Genomic DNA, 20,329 nt, shown 5'->3' on the forward strand with positions numbered 1-20,329 from the left:
AGTAGGGAGAAAATAAATCTGATATTCAGTAGGGAGAAAATAAATCTGATATTCAGTAGGGAGAAAATAAATCTGATATTCACTAGGGAAAAAATAAATCTGATATTCAGTAGGGAGAAAATAAATCTGATATTCAGTAGGGAGAAAATAAATCTGATATTCAATAGGGAGAAAATAAATCTGATATTCAGTAGGGAGAAAATAAATCTGATATTCACTAGGGAGAAAATAAATCTGATATTCACTAGGGAGAAAATAAATTTGATATTCAGTAGGGAGAAAATAATTCTGATATTCAGTAGGGAGAAAATAAATCTGATATTAAAGAAACCAGGGCATGGAGTATCTGGGTTACCATGGCACAAATTACTCTAACGACAGATTGGCATTCCCTTATCATATAAGTTAGTTTTTCTTTGACATCTTGATAATAAAAAGAACATTCTTTGCACAATGTAAGGTTTATGGTTATTTAAAAAGATATTGCATTGTCGCAAATACAATGCTCATAAGCGTTGTGTAATATATCAGCTTTCACAAAAACAAGATTGCATACGTTAAATGGAGAGGTGACATTAATTATATCACTTTCAAGGTGAAGGAAGAAGAAAATGAGATCATGACTCAATGTTTTAAAAAAAAATCACAAATCTTCTATGTCACAAATCTTTTATGTCAGAGCAAATGTTAAAAATTACCTTTTTGGTCTGTGAGAAGATATTGTTTCAACTTCTTTACTTGCTACTTCAAAAGCTGGCTTATAATCGACATCTTCTTTCACATCAAAAGAAGGTAACTCAGGTTCATCTTCTTCCACCTCAGATAAATCTTCTTTCATTAAACAAATCTTTTTCTCGCATTCATCGAATTGGTTGGTTACACATTTTTTTCTGCGTTTCTTCTTGACGTTAGTTTTATCCTTCGTGTTTTTATTCTGAAAATGTACCTTCAAATGCTTTTAAGCTAATATTTAGGTATGCACAATAGAGTAAAATTAGTCCCAAAAATACCAAATGTCATAAATAAATAAATAATAAACTTCACATAATATTTTTTCACTATACCTTAGATTTCTCTACTGTCACAAGAACAGATTTATCAATTGTTACCAGAGGTTTTTCCTTTCTGAAGTTGGTAACGATAAGTGATATGATAGACAGAGTTTTTCCCAAGCCCATATCATCAGCTAACACACCACCAAGCACGTCACAAGGCTTTTTGGTAGTTTGAAAATTGGTAAGAGAACTTTTGTATAGACCGGTTTTTGTTTGTTCCCAAAAAGGTGGAAGTTCATCAGTGTTCTCTCGCGAGACCATCCATGCCAGAGCTTGTTTCTGGTGTGGAAACAACGGTGTTCTTACAACCTGGAGAAGTGAAAATTTCTAGTAACACATAATGGAAAAATTATAACGAAAACATAACAAGTAAAATAAATACATGCATATCTAGTAGTTAATTATTTCATAAAATGAATCTCTGGAAGTTAAGAACTTACATTGCTTGGTTCCATTATTTTTTGTTTATCAGCTTCAATAATATTTGCAAATAAATTGTCTAACTCATGCTTCATCTAAATCATGTAATATATCTTTTAACAAATCACAGTCTATTTAGAGCATATCTTCTACATATAGAACGAACCTTATTATGCAAAAAGATTTGTAACAGAAAATGCTTCCTGGTATTTCTTAAAGAAAACTTACTTGTCAATCAATAATGTTTCTGCATGGTACAATGAAATAGAATATAATTTTTTTGCTATAAAGCATTGATTTGGAGCAATGAAAAGGAATCGGGTGTTCAAAAATCTTTTTTTTTACTTACAAACCATTTAGGTTAACACCAATGACACCAAAACAAATGGTTATTGTTATCGCCAAAACAAAATACAAATTCACAAAAACTGCAACCTTTTATACCATCTTGATTTCATTGTTAAAACAAGACTCATATGCATGTTGTTTTGAAGACCATAGTTTATTTTGGAGTTAAAAGAACCTAAGCTGAATAACGACTTTTAGGTAAAACTAGAAATACATAAGTGGTTACATTGTAATGTTGTTCATAGGCATTTCAGAGAAAGTAAATAAATCGAAAACGACGTCAACAAAAGAGAGATTGCTTCTTTTACAGTTTTACAGTTCAAGTGAATACATAAAACATTAAAAAAATTGCAAACTTCTTACCTTTTGTTGAGGTATCTTTACTAATTCACGTGTTGTGTTATTTTTGGCTTTATATGAAGCTTGAGGTGTACCTTTATGACCAGGCTGACTAAACGAGACAACACATAGTTCGTATTTAAGTGTTCCAAAGGTGAGATTGTAAACAACAAAGTTTTTTCAGCTTTGATCTATACAAGAGACTTTTTTAAGGGATGGTTGAGAATAGCTTCTGCTTCAAAAAGTTCCTAGTATTTTTCTTTGTTGACTAGCAGAGTTGTGTCCATTATTATATAGGCTGATAGTAAGTAGTATGTTGTATGAGACCTGTGTAAAGAGTATGGATAGTAAATCATGAAGATCTTAACCGTTTAAAAAAATTATATAAGAATGGGTGGTTGCATAACACCAGTCTGTAAGACAGAAAGAGTTCAGATGAGTAAAGAAGCAGGCTAAGTAGCTTTTTAGCATAGAGTTGAAAATCCACGAGGTAGACTGACAAAGACTTGGCAGGAAGTAATAAGGACAGATTTGAGGCAAGGTTATTTGAGTTAGAACAACACGATCTACATCAGATACATCATTAATATACTCAGCCCATGTTGGCATGAAAAACGGACGTTTACCCGAAAATGATAAAGAATGATGATGATGATGATAAAACAAGTTTTACATTTTAGAACCAGTGTTAATTAGAGAGAGATGTTGAAAAGGTGTTAAATAAAAATAATACGGCTTTACATTTCATTGAATACTAAATGTTTGTCAACTTAAAACTGATGCTCCAACTCAAGAGACAGTATGTTTTCACTCTTTTTGCAAAATGGATGTGTAAAAAAATTTTTACACCCGTAATCTCTTCATAACAATATCCAATAAAATCTCTTTTAGAACCCAGCCTTGACCTTAAGAACTTGAGGAAAGCAGTAATTAGAGGGAGTATTAAATAGATCATTAAAGAAAATATGTTTAAACTTTTGTTATCTTATTGCTTATATTATAATACCCGCATACGTCTGTCACGCAAAATGGTAGCTTAGCCCCGCATTTCCGCTTCCCTCTTACCACGCCTTAACAATGCTGAAACAACCATAGCATTTGTTTTTTTCGTAACCTTCTCATCGTCCTACCAACCTTTATATACATCTTTTTAAAGTCATGTCCCTTTTTACCACGATCTTCGCCACTGCAAAAAATCAACATTTTCAACCTATAGCTACCCAACCACTAATCCGAACCATTATTCTAGACTATGAATCCCGAGTAATAAGGCTGTCAACCCTTTTGCGCCGGACTTTAACTTTATTAACCAATCAGAAACCTTATTCGTTTCAAGTGTTTGCGCAACCTGGCGTTTCAGTTTAGGCTAGGACGTCCACAAGATCACTAGATTTAGCTATACTAAGTGGTCAGTCCGGTGTCATGATTAATTTGTTAATGTTCACTGAAACTGATTCTGCAAAAGAAAATAATATTGACTAATTTTTTTGGCTACCCCGGGCAAACAACAGGTTGTGCACTGTGCTTAAAGGGTATTAAGCAAAAGCACATGTGCAATACCGTTTACCTGTACTAACACTCAGTTTCCTGAGTTTCTGTTAATCTAAAGTTAGGATGAATTTTTTTTTGGAAAAATTTATTGTACCTAAATGAATGTGCGACATTGTTTACCTGTACTAAGCATGCTGCCCAGAGTAACATTCATTTTTGAATTTTCAGTGACATACTGTATACCTGTACTAGAGTGCTCAACCTGAATGTGTGCCACAGTTTACAGTTTTATTAATTGCACCACAGGGTTTAACTGCTGGCTAACACTTTTACTTGTGGCTTACAGCTGCATGCAACGCAGGGTTCCCCGGCTAGTAATATTTATTAAGATACCCTCTAAATCCTGCAAAATTTTAATACTAAAAAAGCATTACAAGCATTGTTAAGTTATAAATTTTCACTTATTTATTTGCTTCAGAACGGATGGGATGCAAATGGAAGTTTTTCTGAGCATGCAAGAATACTTAAACACAGAATATTTCTTAAATTTTTAGAAACTTTTTTAAATTGAATTCACCTTTTTGATGATGCTTTCAGAAGACTACTAGATTTCTGTTTCACTCTGAATCGATCCATTGTAAAACAAAAAATATGTAAGTGGAAATTCAGTCCTAGTTTAGGCTCAGGAAATAAGCCAGATAATTGTTACAATTAGAGATATGTCCTTTTGTTATGAAAATAAATTTATCTTGTTATAGTATATGGTATTAAAAAAGGGAATAAGTCCATTTTGAGTGTACAGGGCATGTGTGCATACTGTTCTTATGAGAAATTATAAGAAAAATTTGACTCTTTTGCTCTTTATTTAATAATTAGTTGAATTCTGTATTTTACTTGCCCGTGTTATCTCTTTCAGTTACCACAACGTTTCTTGTTGAACAGTTAAAGGTTTTAAAATATCACGAAAACTAACAGGAATTAAACCTACACCTTCATTTTAGCCTCAAATTAAATTTATGTTTGTTTGTCTATTGACTTGTGGTGTGTATAAAATTTAATAACATTATGCTCTGTGTCTTCAGTTTATATATTCAGTGACATATCCAGGATTTCTTTGGGGATACCGGACTACCAAAACAAAACAACAGGGGGTGAGAGGGTGACTGTGATGCTCCAGGGGATGCAGGACTAGCCCCGATGGAATTCTAGGAGGTGATGCACGATTTTAGCAATTTCCAGCGCCCTAAACAGCAAAAAATAGTGTGATATCTACCTTTAAAATTTTGTAAAAAACACTCATGGGGTGAAGAGATACAAGTCGCAACATTCTGAGAACCTGTAACTGTCAGTATTTTTTTAAAAAAAAAAGATTCAATGTTAGTAATAATGATTTTCACTTGTTTTCATGCAATAAGAAAAAAAGTATGGCACTACATTATTGGTCTTGACTTTTATACTGAATTCGAATACCTCCGAATTGATGTTATTCCTATTTTCTAACGTGATGCGCAACTCACACTTATATGCACATGAACAGGAATATGGCTCTAGGTTTTTATTCACGCGCATGACCAAGTCTAAACTGGATTTATTCAATGAAAAAAACAAGGCGGAAACACTGCTAAGAATTCAATCATTTCTCTTTTTGCTTTATAGATTTGATTTAATGACAGCGTTAAGCAAAAAATGAACACTGGTATGCTAGTTGCCTATAAAATCATACCATATCATATCATAACAGGCACAATAAAACATCATTTTGAGAGAAATTTCATCTTGAAAATTCAAGTGAATATTATTTTTTGGGCGTCTGAGTTTTGGTGCCCATACCAGTCCACCAGTATCAGATTCCCAATAGATATGTCGCTGATATTTCAAAATCATACATATGTTTGTCTTACGTGCATTTCTACTTACTTATATTTTTATTTACTTCATTTTTATTAAAGTTGGTGTTACGTAAGTAAAATATACTAATTTACAACAACTAAAGTAAAGAAAACAAAAACCGTATAACAAACATTTAAAATAGGTGGCAAGAATAGCTGACATATGTAACCTACATGTTCAGAGATCTGAAAGGTTAAGTGAGGTGAGTTCCTTTTTATAAATTCTTGACCGACTGAGAAACCTTCACTTTTCCGGGGAAATAGTTTCATCATAAACAACCTCTAAAAAAAAAGATCTAGTGCCAAACCATATTGAACTTGTGGATGGCAATAGTAGACCTTATTGCATTATTTGGGCACAACCAATCAAATAGAAAGGCTTTCAAGGAAATTTTATAATGCGTTTACAAACTTTATGTCAAGTTTCCAAGAAAGTTTTTCTACATGAAGAAAACCTTTCACACATGTAACATTAAAGCCAAGCCCCAAAATGAGTCTGAACCATACAAGAACTTAATTCAAATTAGAGTTTAACTATATTTCTTAATTATCTTGCGTATTTGTTTTAGTTAAACTTTTTTCTTGTCCGAATATTAAGTTACAAATTTGAACTAGGTCTTTTTTTTGTTTTACCATCAAAACTTTATCCTGAATTTTGTCACACACGTGATCAACAACAACAACAACAACTAGAAAAGGTGAAGCACTTTAAGAATACAACATAAGCCAAACAATATTAAATGGATTCACACATAAAACTATTGAAAATTGAATGCATGGTGTTATATGAGTCCACTCAGCACTGATTTCTTGACATTTACCCTGGTATTTTTTTATCAAAATTCTTAGAAAATTCTCTAAATTTTTTATATTATTGGAATCTTTGATTATATAATTTTATAACAAGCATAATTGATAAAACAGACTGCTAAAAAATATTATTTCTGGTAATACTTCAAGAAAAAAGTTCTAATTGACTAATTAAACCTATAAAATTCCTGATAAAGAAATTGCTGATATTCCTGACTTTATCCTGATATTTTGACAACATTATAAAAATTCCCAGCAAATATCTTATTTCCCTTACACAGTGGAAAGCCTGTTTGGAATATAAAAGTATTTAAGGTCCAAAAACCATTGACATAGCTACATGTTAAGCTTGATAATATTCATCATTCACCACTATAAAGCAGTGAAAAATGAAGCCCTTGTGGGTTACAAAAATCGGCATAAAAACTAGAGAATTTTTAAATAAACTAGTCTGTGACTCGTGGAAAAATCCATGGGCCTTGTCCTTTTTATACTGCTTGCGTGTGTCTCACTACTTGCAGTACCATTTTGCATGAGAAACTGACAATATATACCGATATTATAATATAGATAATTTTATACATCGTCCTACATTGCAAAGAATTATACACATACCTTTCCTGGCCAGGAAATCGTAATGGGTATCCTCTTTTTTTCATTTCACTTTTGCAATGTTCGGCATTGGTGGGTGAGCCACGCAAAGTAATTTCACATGGTATCGTAAACTGGTTGTTACTTCCAAAGGGAACAACTCTATGGTATAATCACAAAAAGTATCTAAAATTTATTTGCTTTGTATAACCTATTGGGCATAGAAAACTATATGCAAAAAAACATACTAAATTTATTTAAAAGAAGCTTTTTTAGTTATGAAAATTTCAGAATAGTTTCACTAATTTTGTTTAATATCATATACGTAATAGATTTTTAGTGGCAAGTATCTTTATATTTAATGTGCATAAGTTTCATTTTTTTAACGATTTAAAAAAACAGATTTCTTTTATTTCCAAAATTGCCATCAATTTTGTGAACATGTTAAAAATAATCAAAAATTTGAACATTGCTTTTTGTTTTGTTTATAAACAAAACAGTTTTAGAAATATTAATTTAAGTGACAATAAGTAAAACTAGACAGAAACAACTCTACCCTTCAATCTTAGCATATTTTCTATCCACCATTTGTGATAATACTGCAGCTTGCTCCCTTTTGATATGACCAACTTGTTGACCATAAACATTATCAACTCGTATAGCATTTCTATCATACTTATTATTTGGTTCACGTCTCAATGCAACCATTTCATGGTTATTCACCTGACCACGGTAGTAACGAATCCCAACAACAGCGGCACGAAATGTACCAAAGGCAATTTCTTCATCATCCTCATCATCTGAATCCAATAACATTGAATGTTGATAACCACCAAGATTTTGTCTCATTGTTATGGATGTCATTGTCTCTGTTTAAATAAAATAAGGATATTGTTATATAATATAATATAATTCTTAACAAATCTAACATCTTATGGAAATATAGAAATTTAAGTATCCTGGCACATACGCATAAGAAATATATAGATTGCATACAAGTTTATATAATAATTGGGAGCATTTTCTACAAAAATCAGACAGAGCCGGGTAGTCATGTCTTCAAATTATTGGCCTCCAAAAACTGATCCAATTTGGTCAGACACAGGCTCTGCTAATATATTTGTACTTTTAAATTCATGTATTAGGCTTAAAAGCTAATGCAAATAGTTTCAATAAGAGTAAACTTTGAGTTGTACCACAAAAAATAAAATTTACGATTTTAATTGAATTAGATGTCTAGATATCACAACTCCAAGTCACAAGAATTTTAATTCTCTGCTCTTTTAAAGACTCAATATCTCATTTTAGCTTGCAAATGATTTTAGTTATTTTAAAAGATAGTAGGATGATATTCTTTAAAACAATGGTGAAAAAAACATGTGGATGTAAGGGCCTGGGCAGGAATGGTATCCTTTAAATCACTTCTCACTTAATCTGCACACAATTGAGCAATCCATTATGACTTCATGGATTTTTCTTTTGTCTATTTCCTTTTTATATCTAAAGCAAATGGACAAAATGTACATGTACACATGCATAGATATTATAAAGGTGAATTTAGGTGCCCTACGTATTTACTCACAAAATTTGATTGCAGCAAAAAATTATGAAGCCTGGGACGAGCAAACAAGCGTCATTTGGCAAAAAAATTATGTTAATCAATTCAACTTTGTAATATCTATGCATTGATAAAGTTTGAAGGCACATTCCTTACAAGTCTAAAATTACTAATGACAGAAAATCTCAAAATTTTCTATTCCTTAAATATGACATCATAATTTATGCAGCATAATTAAATCTGAAATTCTTGAAATGTAAATATCTTCATAATGAACTATTTATTCCAACATCATTTTATACCTCGGGTTACTTTAAAAGGTTTTTTTTGTAGCAATAGCAATGGAGTTAAAGGCACCGTTTTGTATTTTGGAAATAATTTAGGTGAGTCAAAAAATGTGTGAACGTTTGGGAAAAATAGCAAAATATATACAAAAATTGCCTTAAGTAGCCTTGACATGCTAGTGTTAGCCTCCTCTTTACAAGTTTAGCTACATAGTAAATTTGGTATACTATTATTCATTCATATTTGGTGTTTTGGCTATGTAATTAGCTTTTTAGCTACCTCTAACTAAAAAATGAAAGTAGCCAAATACAGTTTGGCTATCAACAAAATTCCTAATAATAATTATGCTAAATACAGTTAACTACTGTTATAAAAATTTATTCTGCAAAATATAATTTGCTGAGTAATTTTTTTAACTAACCCCTGGGTTAACGCCAGGCTGTTCACTGATTTCTTTTAAAACCAAAGTTGCGATAAAGTTTTTTGAAAAATGGTGTTACGCCTATACTCCTGTGCGACACAGTGTATCTGTACAAAGAGCTCAGTCCAGTGTAAGCAACGGGCTGTTTCGTGTGTTTTTAAAAAATTATATCGAATATATAATTGTTTTTGCTGTGACAGGATAACAACAGATTTTAATCTGTGTTTTTATTTCAGCTTAAAATGTTGAAAGTTATTTTTTGCAAAATTTATTACACCAGAAACACCATAAATTGTGTGCGCTTCACTTGATTTACTACATACTTACCTGAATGTGTTGCACAGTTGACGGTTATTAATCCCTAATTCGGGTGTTTAACTCCGGGTAACACAGTTACTTGCTTAACCCGGCGTTTCAACAAGGTGTATCCTGTGTTTTGTAAACCAAAGCTGCGATATATTCAGTTTTTTTGAAAAGAGTATTAAGCCTAATCACATGTGCAACACGGTTTACCTGTAATAAGCGCTCAGCTCGGCGTCACGATTAATTGTTTAACTTTCACAGACAATTATTCTGCAAAATAAAATAATATTGACCGATTGTTTTGGCTATGACGGTGTAACAAGGGTTTGTAAACTCTATTTTTATTTCAGCTTTTGTTGCAGAAAGTTATTTTTTGAAAAATATGTTACAGTCGCAACACTACAATGGTGTATGCGCTTCACTTAATTTAGGACATACTGTATACCTGTACTAAAGCGCTCCATCTCATCGTGTGCCACAGTTTACGACTCTTACTAAGCGCTCCACAGAATGTTCAACGCCAGGTCACACCTTCACTTGTGGCTTACCCTGGCGTTTCAACGCCGGGTTTCCCGGCTAGTTATTAATAATAGCACTGGAAAAGCTTGTTGGCAATTTTAGAGTTTAAAATGCAGGAATTGACATTTTTTGTTTTACAACTTTGTAAGAAAGAAACAATAATTTAAATTTTGATAACAGTATTAATAACCCATCCATCAGGAAAAATTTTTTTTTGAAAATTGTTTACCTGTTGCCTCTATTATGCAGAGTTTAAAGTGAAAATGAACACATCCACCATGCAGATTACAGATGGAATTACTGTAAGATGGGCCAGCTGTACCTTAGTTTTGCAAGCTGCATACTTCTTGTTTTTATTAAAATAGTTAGCTTCCTAACTATAATCCTGGTCAAACATAATGGCAGTAAATCCTTTTTACATGTGTAGCAAGAGAAAGGTAACTACTGCCCCGAAACTCAGGCTGATCCATTTCCAAATATTGATACTGAGGAAGAGGTGATAGGAAAGAATTAGCTCACTGCCAAAATATTTTGACCTGGATTGTAGCTAGGTAGAGTACTGGAATTAGGACACCTGACATCGTGAGCGCGTATCATGCACGACACGAACGATCCGCGATCCTATCGTGACCATCGCGATAGTCGCAATGTATACTATTAATCGTGATTGTTGCGATGGATCATGAATAACATTAAAAATATTAAAAATAGATGTGTATAGCTAATCTTGTGTCTTTGTTTTTGTTTTTTTACATTTAAATTTTTTTTTGCATCTTGTATTTTTATTAGAAATTGGATTGTAGAAATAAGGTGACTCCAACTTAATTACTTGTTCTACGTGCGAAGTAGATAGTAGTTTACGGTCTGTCGGTCGGAACAACAAAAAAAATAAAAAACGGAGGATGGTGTTACGACAAGCATATTTTTCTATGCATGTTTTGCGAATGTTAAATTAGTGAATGTCCGATTTAATGAAAGTTCATGGAAAAATAAGAATGTATGGTCGGAACAACAACAACAAAAAAAAAAATAAACCAACAACGGAGGAGGGTGTTACTACAACCGTTTTCTATGTATTTTTGCATAACGCACGCAGTTTATATTTTTTAGTTGCGAAGGAAAATAATAATAATTTGTCTCACTAAAAAAATGTAACTAGTACTCAAGGTAAAAAGATAAAAATACTTGCATGTTAAAAAACTTGTTTTCAAAAGTTATGCAGCAAGTTTTTTTGTGTTGTTTTGAAAGCCGTACAGCAAGAATTATTCTTGTGCTGTTTCGAAAGTTATACAGAATATACCTGCGTTGTTTTGAAAGACATACAGCAGATTATACTTAGGCTGTTTCGAAATTTATACAGCAAGTTATTATTTTTAAAACAAAATAAAACATTTAAAATAATCAAACTCAATTTTTTTTTTTAATAAAAGAGTTAAGAAAAACATAAAAGAGTTCTTTTATGTAATGTTTTTTGCGCCTATAAGAAAATTAATATTTAAGTGCAAAAAAGTTTCACGAACTATAGTTTAGTTGACAATATTTAAAGTCTTTCGCGACATTAAAATTATTTATTTATTTCATAATGGAGGAGGGTGTTACGACAGGCGTATTTTACGTTGTTTTAATTATTTTTCTAATATCATTGAAAAAGATTAAATGATATTAATTATTTTGCCTAAATGATATCGACTAAGAAATTTAAGATTTTAGCAAGCAGTATAATTTTAAACATATATTAATCATAACGATTGAAAAATTTTAAATGATATTAATTATTTTGCCTACATTATATTGACTAAGAAATTTAAGATTTTAGCAAGCAGCATAATTTTAAACATATATTAATCATAACGAAGGAGGGTGTTAGACATTCATAATTTTTTTTTTCACAAGATGGGATAAGAAAATGTTTGTTTGTTGATATTTTTATTATTTTTTTTATCGTGAATGTTAGGGTCGAACAACTAAATAAGTTACCGTCTAAGCAAGAAACGACAACGATAATATTTTTGATTTAAAAAAAACAAAAAACAATTATTACAAGCTCGTGAGCTTGTATTAAAACGCAAATGTGTCCTACAAGAATGGAAATTTTTGCCTCTCTGAGCACCGACACGGGAGTCGTCGTGTGTTCGAATCTCATCTTGGTAACTATTTTTACTTTTTTTTTCTTTTTTCTTTTTTAAAAAGATAAGAACAACTGTTCAAAACACTTGTTTAACTAACTAGTAAATAAAGGTGTTTCCACCAAACTTTTTAAAAGTGAATGTAGGCAGAATTAACTGAATTAATGAATTTCGCAAATTTTGGGGTTTGTGGGTTTGTGGTCTTTCTTCTTCCTGTCAGTCGGTTCACCCAAGACGGACCCATCGAAAATTAAAAGTTCGGGGAATTTTCCGTTCAGGAAGGTCTCACAAATCAATTTTGAAAAATAAGTGTGTAACAAATATTATTGCGTATCTGAATAGTAAAATATGTCGTGTCTAACTTCGTAACAAAAATCCCAATTTGATAGACAGCTTTTTGTAAACTTTATTCGCGAGGTTGTTTGCGTATATCATACGTCTTGTTCATATTTAATTGCACTATTCTCTCATGACATTAATTACGTGATTTTTATAATGTTTAAAGATGTATCATGACGGTCGCGATATGGATTGCGAAAATCACGATGCATCCTGAAAGTCGACCCCACGATGTATCGCGACCTTCACGATGCTAAAAAATTTTACTATTGCAACAGCATCGTGAATCATGCGCGACGCGCATGATACACGATCTATGATGTTATGTGTCCTGATTCCAGTACTGTATATGCAGCTATCTAGCTGATGTAGAAGATGCAGTAACGGCATTGTCACTGCTCCTGTCACAAAGAAGAAATACGCCAGATTCCAGGAAGAGCACTGCTCTTCACGTTGCAATGAACAAGTTAAAGAAGATCATTACTAGGGTAAGGTAATGATGAGATTTCAAATCGCAATGAAGTTTTCTTGTTTCACATTAAGTTTCATATCAGGGTTGCACAAACTGCACATGTCACAGCTTTGTACATATGCACAATAGCTTTTTAAACATGTGCATTAGCTTTGTAGCTGTAGTTTTATTTCAGTTAAACTGTGTTTACATAAATATTTTGAGGGTGAAATAAAATTTCATACTGAAATGATGTATATAAATATTTATAAAAGTTGGGCAAGAGATTGAGAATATTCAAATGCCCTTGAAAAGGAACTTTGTGTAAAATGTCAGGGAAAACTGCTAACTAAGCATGTACTACTTCTCCTTGGTGGCGATTCAATATGAGCTAGTGAATGTTACGATAGCCCTGGGTTAACCCTAGCCATGTGAGCGAAATTGGGATGGCACAATGTGTGGGCCGTGGGATGTTGCAGAGAGTTGTCTGGTAGAGCGCATACCCTTATTGGGTCTGAGCATTATAAATACTGTAGGACTCCCCATCCAAGCCATGGCCCCTCCTGGACATAATAGACAGGGTATATTCTTTGATATTCGTGAGGCTAGCCATGTAAAATATGCAAATCTATCTCTATCTTCTCCAAATAAGCACCTATATTAGGGATGAATCAAATTTTGGAGAATCCAGTTCAATGTCATTAGCCACAAAATTGATTAGTTTACCTTCGGGAAAAAAAACAGGGTCTGTAATTTTGCAATTTGGAAAAAAATGCAGGAACTCTTGGTTGTTTCAGATATTAAGTTTCTTTAATGCCTATTTTAGCAATTTTTTTTACCAATTGAGCCATACAACTTTTGATAGGATATAGAACAAAAAGTACGTCCTAAATAGTCCAGTAGAATTTGACCAAAATTTTGGTCAACCTAGAAAAAATTTATATAAAGACATATTATATATCGTTAGAAAGATAATTTTATTGGATTTCTCATGGTGGGTTGTGTCACATTTTTACCCTTGGGCAAAAAAAGTTATGAACGAAAGAGTGAAGGGTGGTAGAAAGTAAAAATTTCCAAAATTTTATAACATAAATTTTAAAGATTTTTTTATAACTCAAGATTGGAACATTCCCATGCCTTAAAACTTTGCAAAACGTTTGGCACTATGATTATAAGTCCAAATGTTTATAAAAATACAAAAAAATCATTACATATTGCTGATGTCAGCAAAATTCCTCTTCGATTGCAATCCCCAAATAACATATGGAGAAAAGGTGGTTCAATAATTTAATATTAATGATGAAACTGCAGAACCTTTTTTGAATGTAAAATACATCAATTATTTATTAAATATAGCTAGTGCACAGGTACCTGCATAACTCATTCTGTTTTACCTTTTCAAAGTATACAAACATTGTTTCGAAAAACATATAAGATGTGTAATGTGAAAATTTCGCCTATGTTGAAGCACTGTTGTGATTTCTACATTGTTATTCATCTTTTATATTTCTTTCCTTTTTTCATTTTAGTGTAAATGAATTGATAATTTAATGTGATGGACGATTGTGCAGTGTTATGTGTGTTATGTAGTGAAGGAGAAAAGGAAGGAGATTTATTAAATCAAGTTGGCAGATATTGAAACCCAGAGAAAGGAACTGAACATCCATTGAATACACTTATCACGCAAGCTACTAAATGTGAATTATCAGAACTATCTTTCAAGCTTACTAATTACAAGGAAAACAACACAAGAACATACGTTCATAATAGTTGTCGAACAAAGCTAAAAAATCAAGCACGGGGAAGTAGACGAAAATCATCAACTGAGGAACAACCTTCTTCAAGCAAACGAGTATGTGGAGGTATATTTGACTTTAAGACACAATGTTTTTATTGCGAAGAGATATGTAAACTTAATAGAAAACACCCGGATCGAAATAAATTTATCGAAGTTCGAACAATTTCGTCAAATTTACATAAGGAAACACTTGACATATGCAAAACACGTAGCAATGAAATTGCTAGGGCCTTAGAAACACGATTGTTATCTGTCAGTGATCTAGTAGCAGCTGAAGCAAGATACCACGTAGCATGCAGAACAAATTTCAGCAACGTAACATCTGAAAATAAAACATCTGGTCGTCCCATTTCTTCAACGAAGATGGAACTGTTTGAGCAAGCATGTATAAAATTTCTTGAAAACGACATAGAGTTATATTCTGTTTCTGAGTTTCACAACATGATGTCCACGCTAGGAGATGATGTATATACCATTAAAATGACTCAAGTGAAATTAAAAGAAAGATATAAGGAGACGTTACAGCTTGTTACAAGAGAAGGCAAGAGTAATATTATATTATTACATAGGGCGGCAGAATTCCTTAGTGAAAAGTGGTATGCGGAACGCAAGAAAGATATTAAGGATGAAAGTGAACGTATCGTAAGAACAGCAGCATTATTGATAAAGGAAGCCATTAAGAATTATGATCTCGACTCAGCTAACTATCCATCAAGCAAAGATATAAAAACATCATCAAATGTAATACCAAGTATCTTGACAATTTTTTTGCATGGACTTTTCTCATCTTCCATAAAAGAAAAGACGTTAGCACAGGCAATAGTTGCAGCAACAAGACCAAGAAGTATAATGCCAATTCAATTTGGGCTTGCAGTTTGTACGGACAATAAGATCGGATCAAAATGGTTGAATATATTACTTTCAAAGTTGGGTTTGGCTGTCAGCTATGACGAGGTATATCCATATTTTAGCACTTTTCACAATTTGTAAGAATAGAGTGGGGACGGAACAACCGAAACCAGACAAATAAAAGACCTGTTATTTGTTGTTACATAATAATAAATATAGAAAAGCCAATCTGAAATGTAAAAGTATTTACTATAGGGTATAGGGTGAGAAAGTTCTTCCTGCTAGGCGCATCATCAGGTTAAAGATCTCTATTTGCACAATTTCTTATGTAGAGAAAATTTAAACATTTTTGTTGTATAATGATCTGGTTTTAGGTTGTACGATTCAAGCAGAATGTAATCAAGCACGATACGTCAAATGAGGTTGTGTGTCCTGAGGGAACTACATTCCTACAATTTGTATCCGACAACACTGACCACGATCTCGCAACACTCGATGGTAAACAAACTCATCATGGCTTGGGTTCTTTAGCAGTTGCTAATGGAAATTTTGGTGCTCAAAGATTGCCTACTAGACGGATTCCAAGAGAGAAGAAAGAAAACTGGAGTAATATTCAAGGAAATAAGGGAATTGAAATTCACGAATATCTGGAACCTGAGGTCCCAGCCTTAGCGAAAACTGTAATGAAGCCCATTACAATTGAGGTAAAAATATTGAAGGATTTTTAAAAATTTATTCTGGTTCTGCCAATTGCAACTTCGGCTTTTCATTTATCTGATTCTTCTTCGTGTACTGTCAAACCGTTCTACCATCGACCCATCACTTCTACCACCATCACCAAGAGCAGCCTACTATCACGGTTTGAGAGTTTATCACCAGGTTCAAGTGTGGCGGTATCTTCAAGACGTTGACTTTATGCCTTTCCAGTGGGGTTTTCAATCTCAAGGACAATCTATTGTCCCAATTATGACAGATGAAGAAGCAGGCCCTTCAGACCTTTTACAGGTAATTCGATGTGGTTGTAAGGGAGAATGCGATTCCAATCGGTGCACATGTCGGAAAGCTGGTTTGAGTTGCACCTCATCATGTAAAGAATGTCACGGGTCATCATGTTCGAATGTTCAGAATGATAACGTTGATGATTGTGGTGATAACTTTGATGATGATTTTGTAGATAGACACTTCATGGACGCTTTTGTGAATTAGTTTTTCATATCATTAAGATGTTTTATGACGCTATTTTTTATTATATTAAATTTTGATGTGATGTTTACAATTGGGAGTTATTATATTAAAATGACTGATGATAGCCTTCAGTAGTACTTGCGTGGATTTTTTTCATAATCACTGCTTTACAGTACTTCAGTTTCGTGCCAATGATATTAGTTTTTCCAAGTCTCTCAGTATAATATTGATGAAACTTACTTATTTACTTTGAAGATACCCAATTTCTATATGTCATAACAATCCCCTAAATAATCTTTGAAAATAAGAGTATATATCCTTCGATGAAAATTCCTGAAATATTTTTGCTGATGTCAGCATAAATTTGTTATGTGTTAAAGTTTGGCCTTTTATCTGAATTAACTTCAAATTTGCTAAGTTGACATGAAATTTAAAGGTTTATGTATGCCCCATTCTCGAATTATTAAAAAAAAATTCGAAATAAATGGTTTCGATTTTTCGGAAATTTTCAGTTTCTACCACCCTTTACTCTTTCGTTCATAACTTTTTTTGCCCAAGGGTAAAAATGTGACACAACCCACCATGAGAAAGCCAATAAAATTATCTTTCTAACGATATATAATATGTCTTTATATAAATTTTTTCTAGGTTGACCCAAAATTCTACTGGACTATAAAAGGAACAAAACGACAACAATAAATACCTTTTTTCACCACTATAGATATCTGTCTAAAATTTAATTATAATACATTATAATACTTTAGTTCTAAAGTGAATATTCAAATTCAACACCTAAATATATGCAAGTTATTTAGTATATTTTTCACCTTTTATACATATTTTGCATAAACCCCTACATTAGTTACATCTTTTCTTCCCAACTAAAAAATATGAACTGCATGTGTTATGTGAAAATACATAGAAATTACCCTTGTCATAACACCCTCCTTGATTGTTATTTTTATTATTATTTTTGTTGTTGTTGTTGTTGGCACCATACATTCTATTTTTACATGACCTTTCATTAAATCAAACATTCGCTAATTAACAATTCGCTAATTTGCCCATGATATGCGCTCACAAAGTTAGGTGTCCTGATTCCAGTTCTGTAAGTTTCAATGTCAAGGATAATCCTTACAAAAGTTATTATAGTTGACTTGCAAATGCTTACAAAGTTCTGCATATACTTGCCTATTCTAACAGGCAAGAAAAGGACAACCACATACATTATAATACAAATGTAAGTTTCAGCATACACGCAATTCGCATAAATAATTACTTTCAATATAAAGCATTGTTTTTTACAAAAAATAATTATATACATTGCGAGAAAATATATAAAAAGATTACAATATAAGAAAAAAATGACTGTATTGTTTTATCGCAAAACTTCTGTTAAATCATTCGTACCATAGCACTCAGATCATTAAAGTAATTATAATGCCCGTATACGTCTTTCCGTCCATCTTTCTGTCAAGCAAAATGGTACCTTAGCTGCGCAGGTAGTGAGACGCACGCAATGTGGTATAAAAAGGACAGGCGAACCCATGGATTTTTCCACGGGCTAACGACTAGTTAAAGTAATTACGATAAACAAAAGATTTAAGGGCTTCCGACTTGCAGAAAAAGGTGTTGTATAGCGCATACAAAGAAGGTTAAATTCAGACTGTACTGTAGGTCGCATTGGTTACGTAAGTTAATTTCTAGATTTTTAGAAATATAAGATTAAATGTAGTTTATGCCTTCCTCGTGTTCTGCATGCCCAACTACTTTTTTTAATGTTTTCCATAAACTCAAGAGGTGGTGCGTTGTCATTTTATGAGCATTTCTTAATTGAATCACCTAATTATTCGGTATACAACTAATTATACAGTAACAGTTGCCATACTTGTCATGATGATGCTGAGAGGCCATGCAGTGCCAGCATAATCCATGGCATATTAGTCTTTATCAGGTTAAACATTGAATTCTTTTTTGCGCAGATGTTCCTTGTTATTGTTTTGTTTTTTATTGAAGCCATAGATTAGTGGTTATAGCTTTCGTACTCTGTGCGGGAAACCGGGGTTCGATTCCTCTTGACGGTGATTCAACATGGCCGAGTGAATGTTACCATAGCCCCGGGTTAACCCAAGCCATGTGAGGGAAATTGGGAAGATGGAACACTGCGTGGGCCGTTGGATGTTGCCGAGAGTTGTCTAGTAGAGCGCCGGCCCTAATTGGGTCTGCATAGCTCAAAATGAGCATTAAATAATAGACAGGGTATATCCCTCGATATTTGTGAGGCTAGCCATGTAAAATATGCACATCTATCTATCTATCAGCAGAACATGCTATGGAACTAGATAGATGGCTATAATAGGAAGATTGAGATAAATTAGCATAAAGATTCAATTTGGCTATGTAGTCCTTCTTGTTTTGCTCGTCCAGGATGCGCATGCATATACGGAACTTTGTAAACATTCGCAACTCATCTATAAGAGCTGCTAATTATACTGTACACACCGTAAAATACAGTTCTCCCTGACTGTTAGAGAAGATCATTATCCAAAATAGACTTTTAATATTCTGCCAATTATAGGTGCAGTAAATGCTTAGCTACTTCGCATTTTTTCCTGACTGGTAAACCTGCCTCACTATATTGCAAGTGTTGTTTAGGTACGGTCTGACTTACCTTCTCTAGTTCTTTATCACAAAAATTTGGTGAGCAAAAACAACAACAACACAACAGACAATCTCAACGCACATGCATTGTATTCGCAACAACCAGATTGAATCCATGTCAAGTGAACACGAAAGTCGTATCAATTTGGGGAGTTCTTCAAACCCTTCTCGTCCTCAGAGCTCCTCGATCCCAAGGCTTTTAGCGTCATCCAAATATAAGAATTTAAAAGCGAAAGCAAAAGGCGCAGTTTTGCGACATTGGATTCTAGATGAAAAGCGCATGATGATAAGGAAAGAGTCACCGTAGTAAAAAATAAACTAATTGATTTAAAAACGTTGGTGTGTCTATTTGAGTTTCTCTTTCCATTATTGAGCCTGGTACCATGGATACCTCAGGACAGTAACAGAAGCCACACTCGTCCTTTTGCAAATGATTAAGAAGTTCGAGAGTTTTGCAAACACATCACTAGAACAATAGTTCAGAAAAAAAATTGTTGCATCTTCGCAACTATGACTGAATAACAAAAAAGATGACGTTTTTTCAATTCAGTCGAAATTATACACAAAAGACTTGCCGATAAAACTCCGCTAAACACCAAAGACGAAAAAAATTAAAACGTGAATTTCGCCGCAGTAGTATTTTTTACGTTTATAAGACACTACTGGGTCAGGCACAGGTTTTTCAGTTTTCGCAGTAATTCCACAAAACTTTATTTAGGTCAGTTTGGCCAACAAATTTTCATAAATATTCCACTAAAAACAAATTTGGCTCAAAAAGATTTTTTTTCTCTTTCTCAAAGATCTTTTTTCCTCAATCTTATACAGAAGAATGTTTTCTCCAGAGTCAAAGTCTGATGAAGCAGCCTCTTTTTCAGATATACAATGTCAGAA

At 32.9% G+C, this 20,329-nt stretch overlaps 2 protein-coding genes across 3 annotated transcripts in view; one reads left to right on the forward strand and one right to left on the reverse strand.

Annotated features, from left to right (window-relative positions):
- Positions 1-19,592, reverse strand: part of LOC130635867 (helicase-like transcription factor) — a 32,254-nt gene extending 12,662 nt beyond the window's left edge. Inside the window, exons 1-7 of one of the 2 annotated variants that reach the window (XM_057445380.1) lie at positions 19,449-19,592; positions 7,500-7,812; positions 6,968-7,105; positions 2,187-2,274; positions 1,496-1,570; positions 1,065-1,364; positions 699-946 (exon numbers count right to left, since the gene is read on the reverse strand). In XM_057445380.1, the coding sequence (XP_057301363.1) occupies positions 699-946; positions 1,065-1,364; positions 1,496-1,570; positions 2,187-2,274; positions 6,968-7,105; positions 7,500-7,807 (1,157 nt within the window). In that variant the 5' untranslated portion in view covers positions 7,808-7,812; positions 19,449-19,592. The remainder of the gene's footprint in view (positions 1-698; positions 947-1,064; positions 1,365-1,495; positions 1,571-2,186; positions 2,275-6,967; positions 7,106-7,499; positions 7,813-19,448) is intronic. The other variant, XM_057445381.1, reaches the window with a different exon arrangement.
- Positions 14,451-16,868, forward strand: LOC130635869 (uncharacterized). Its single transcript, XM_057445384.1, has 2 exons — positions 14,451-15,697; positions 15,967-16,868. The coding sequence occupies exons 1-2, from the start codon at positions 15,107-15,109 to the stop codon at positions 16,318-16,320; spliced, it is 945 nt and encodes a 314-aa protein (XP_057301367.1). The 5' UTR covers positions 14,451-15,106; the 3' UTR covers positions 16,321-16,868.
- Positions 19,593-20,329: the final 737 nt, after the last annotated feature.

This window comes from Hydractinia symbiolongicarpus, chromosome 3, assembly GCF_029227915.1.
Source record: "Hydractinia symbiolongicarpus strain clone_291-10 chromosome 3, HSymV2.1, whole genome shotgun sequence".
Lineage (NCBI taxonomy): Eukaryota > Metazoa > Cnidaria > Hydrozoa > Anthoathecata > Hydractiniidae > Hydractinia > Hydractinia symbiolongicarpus.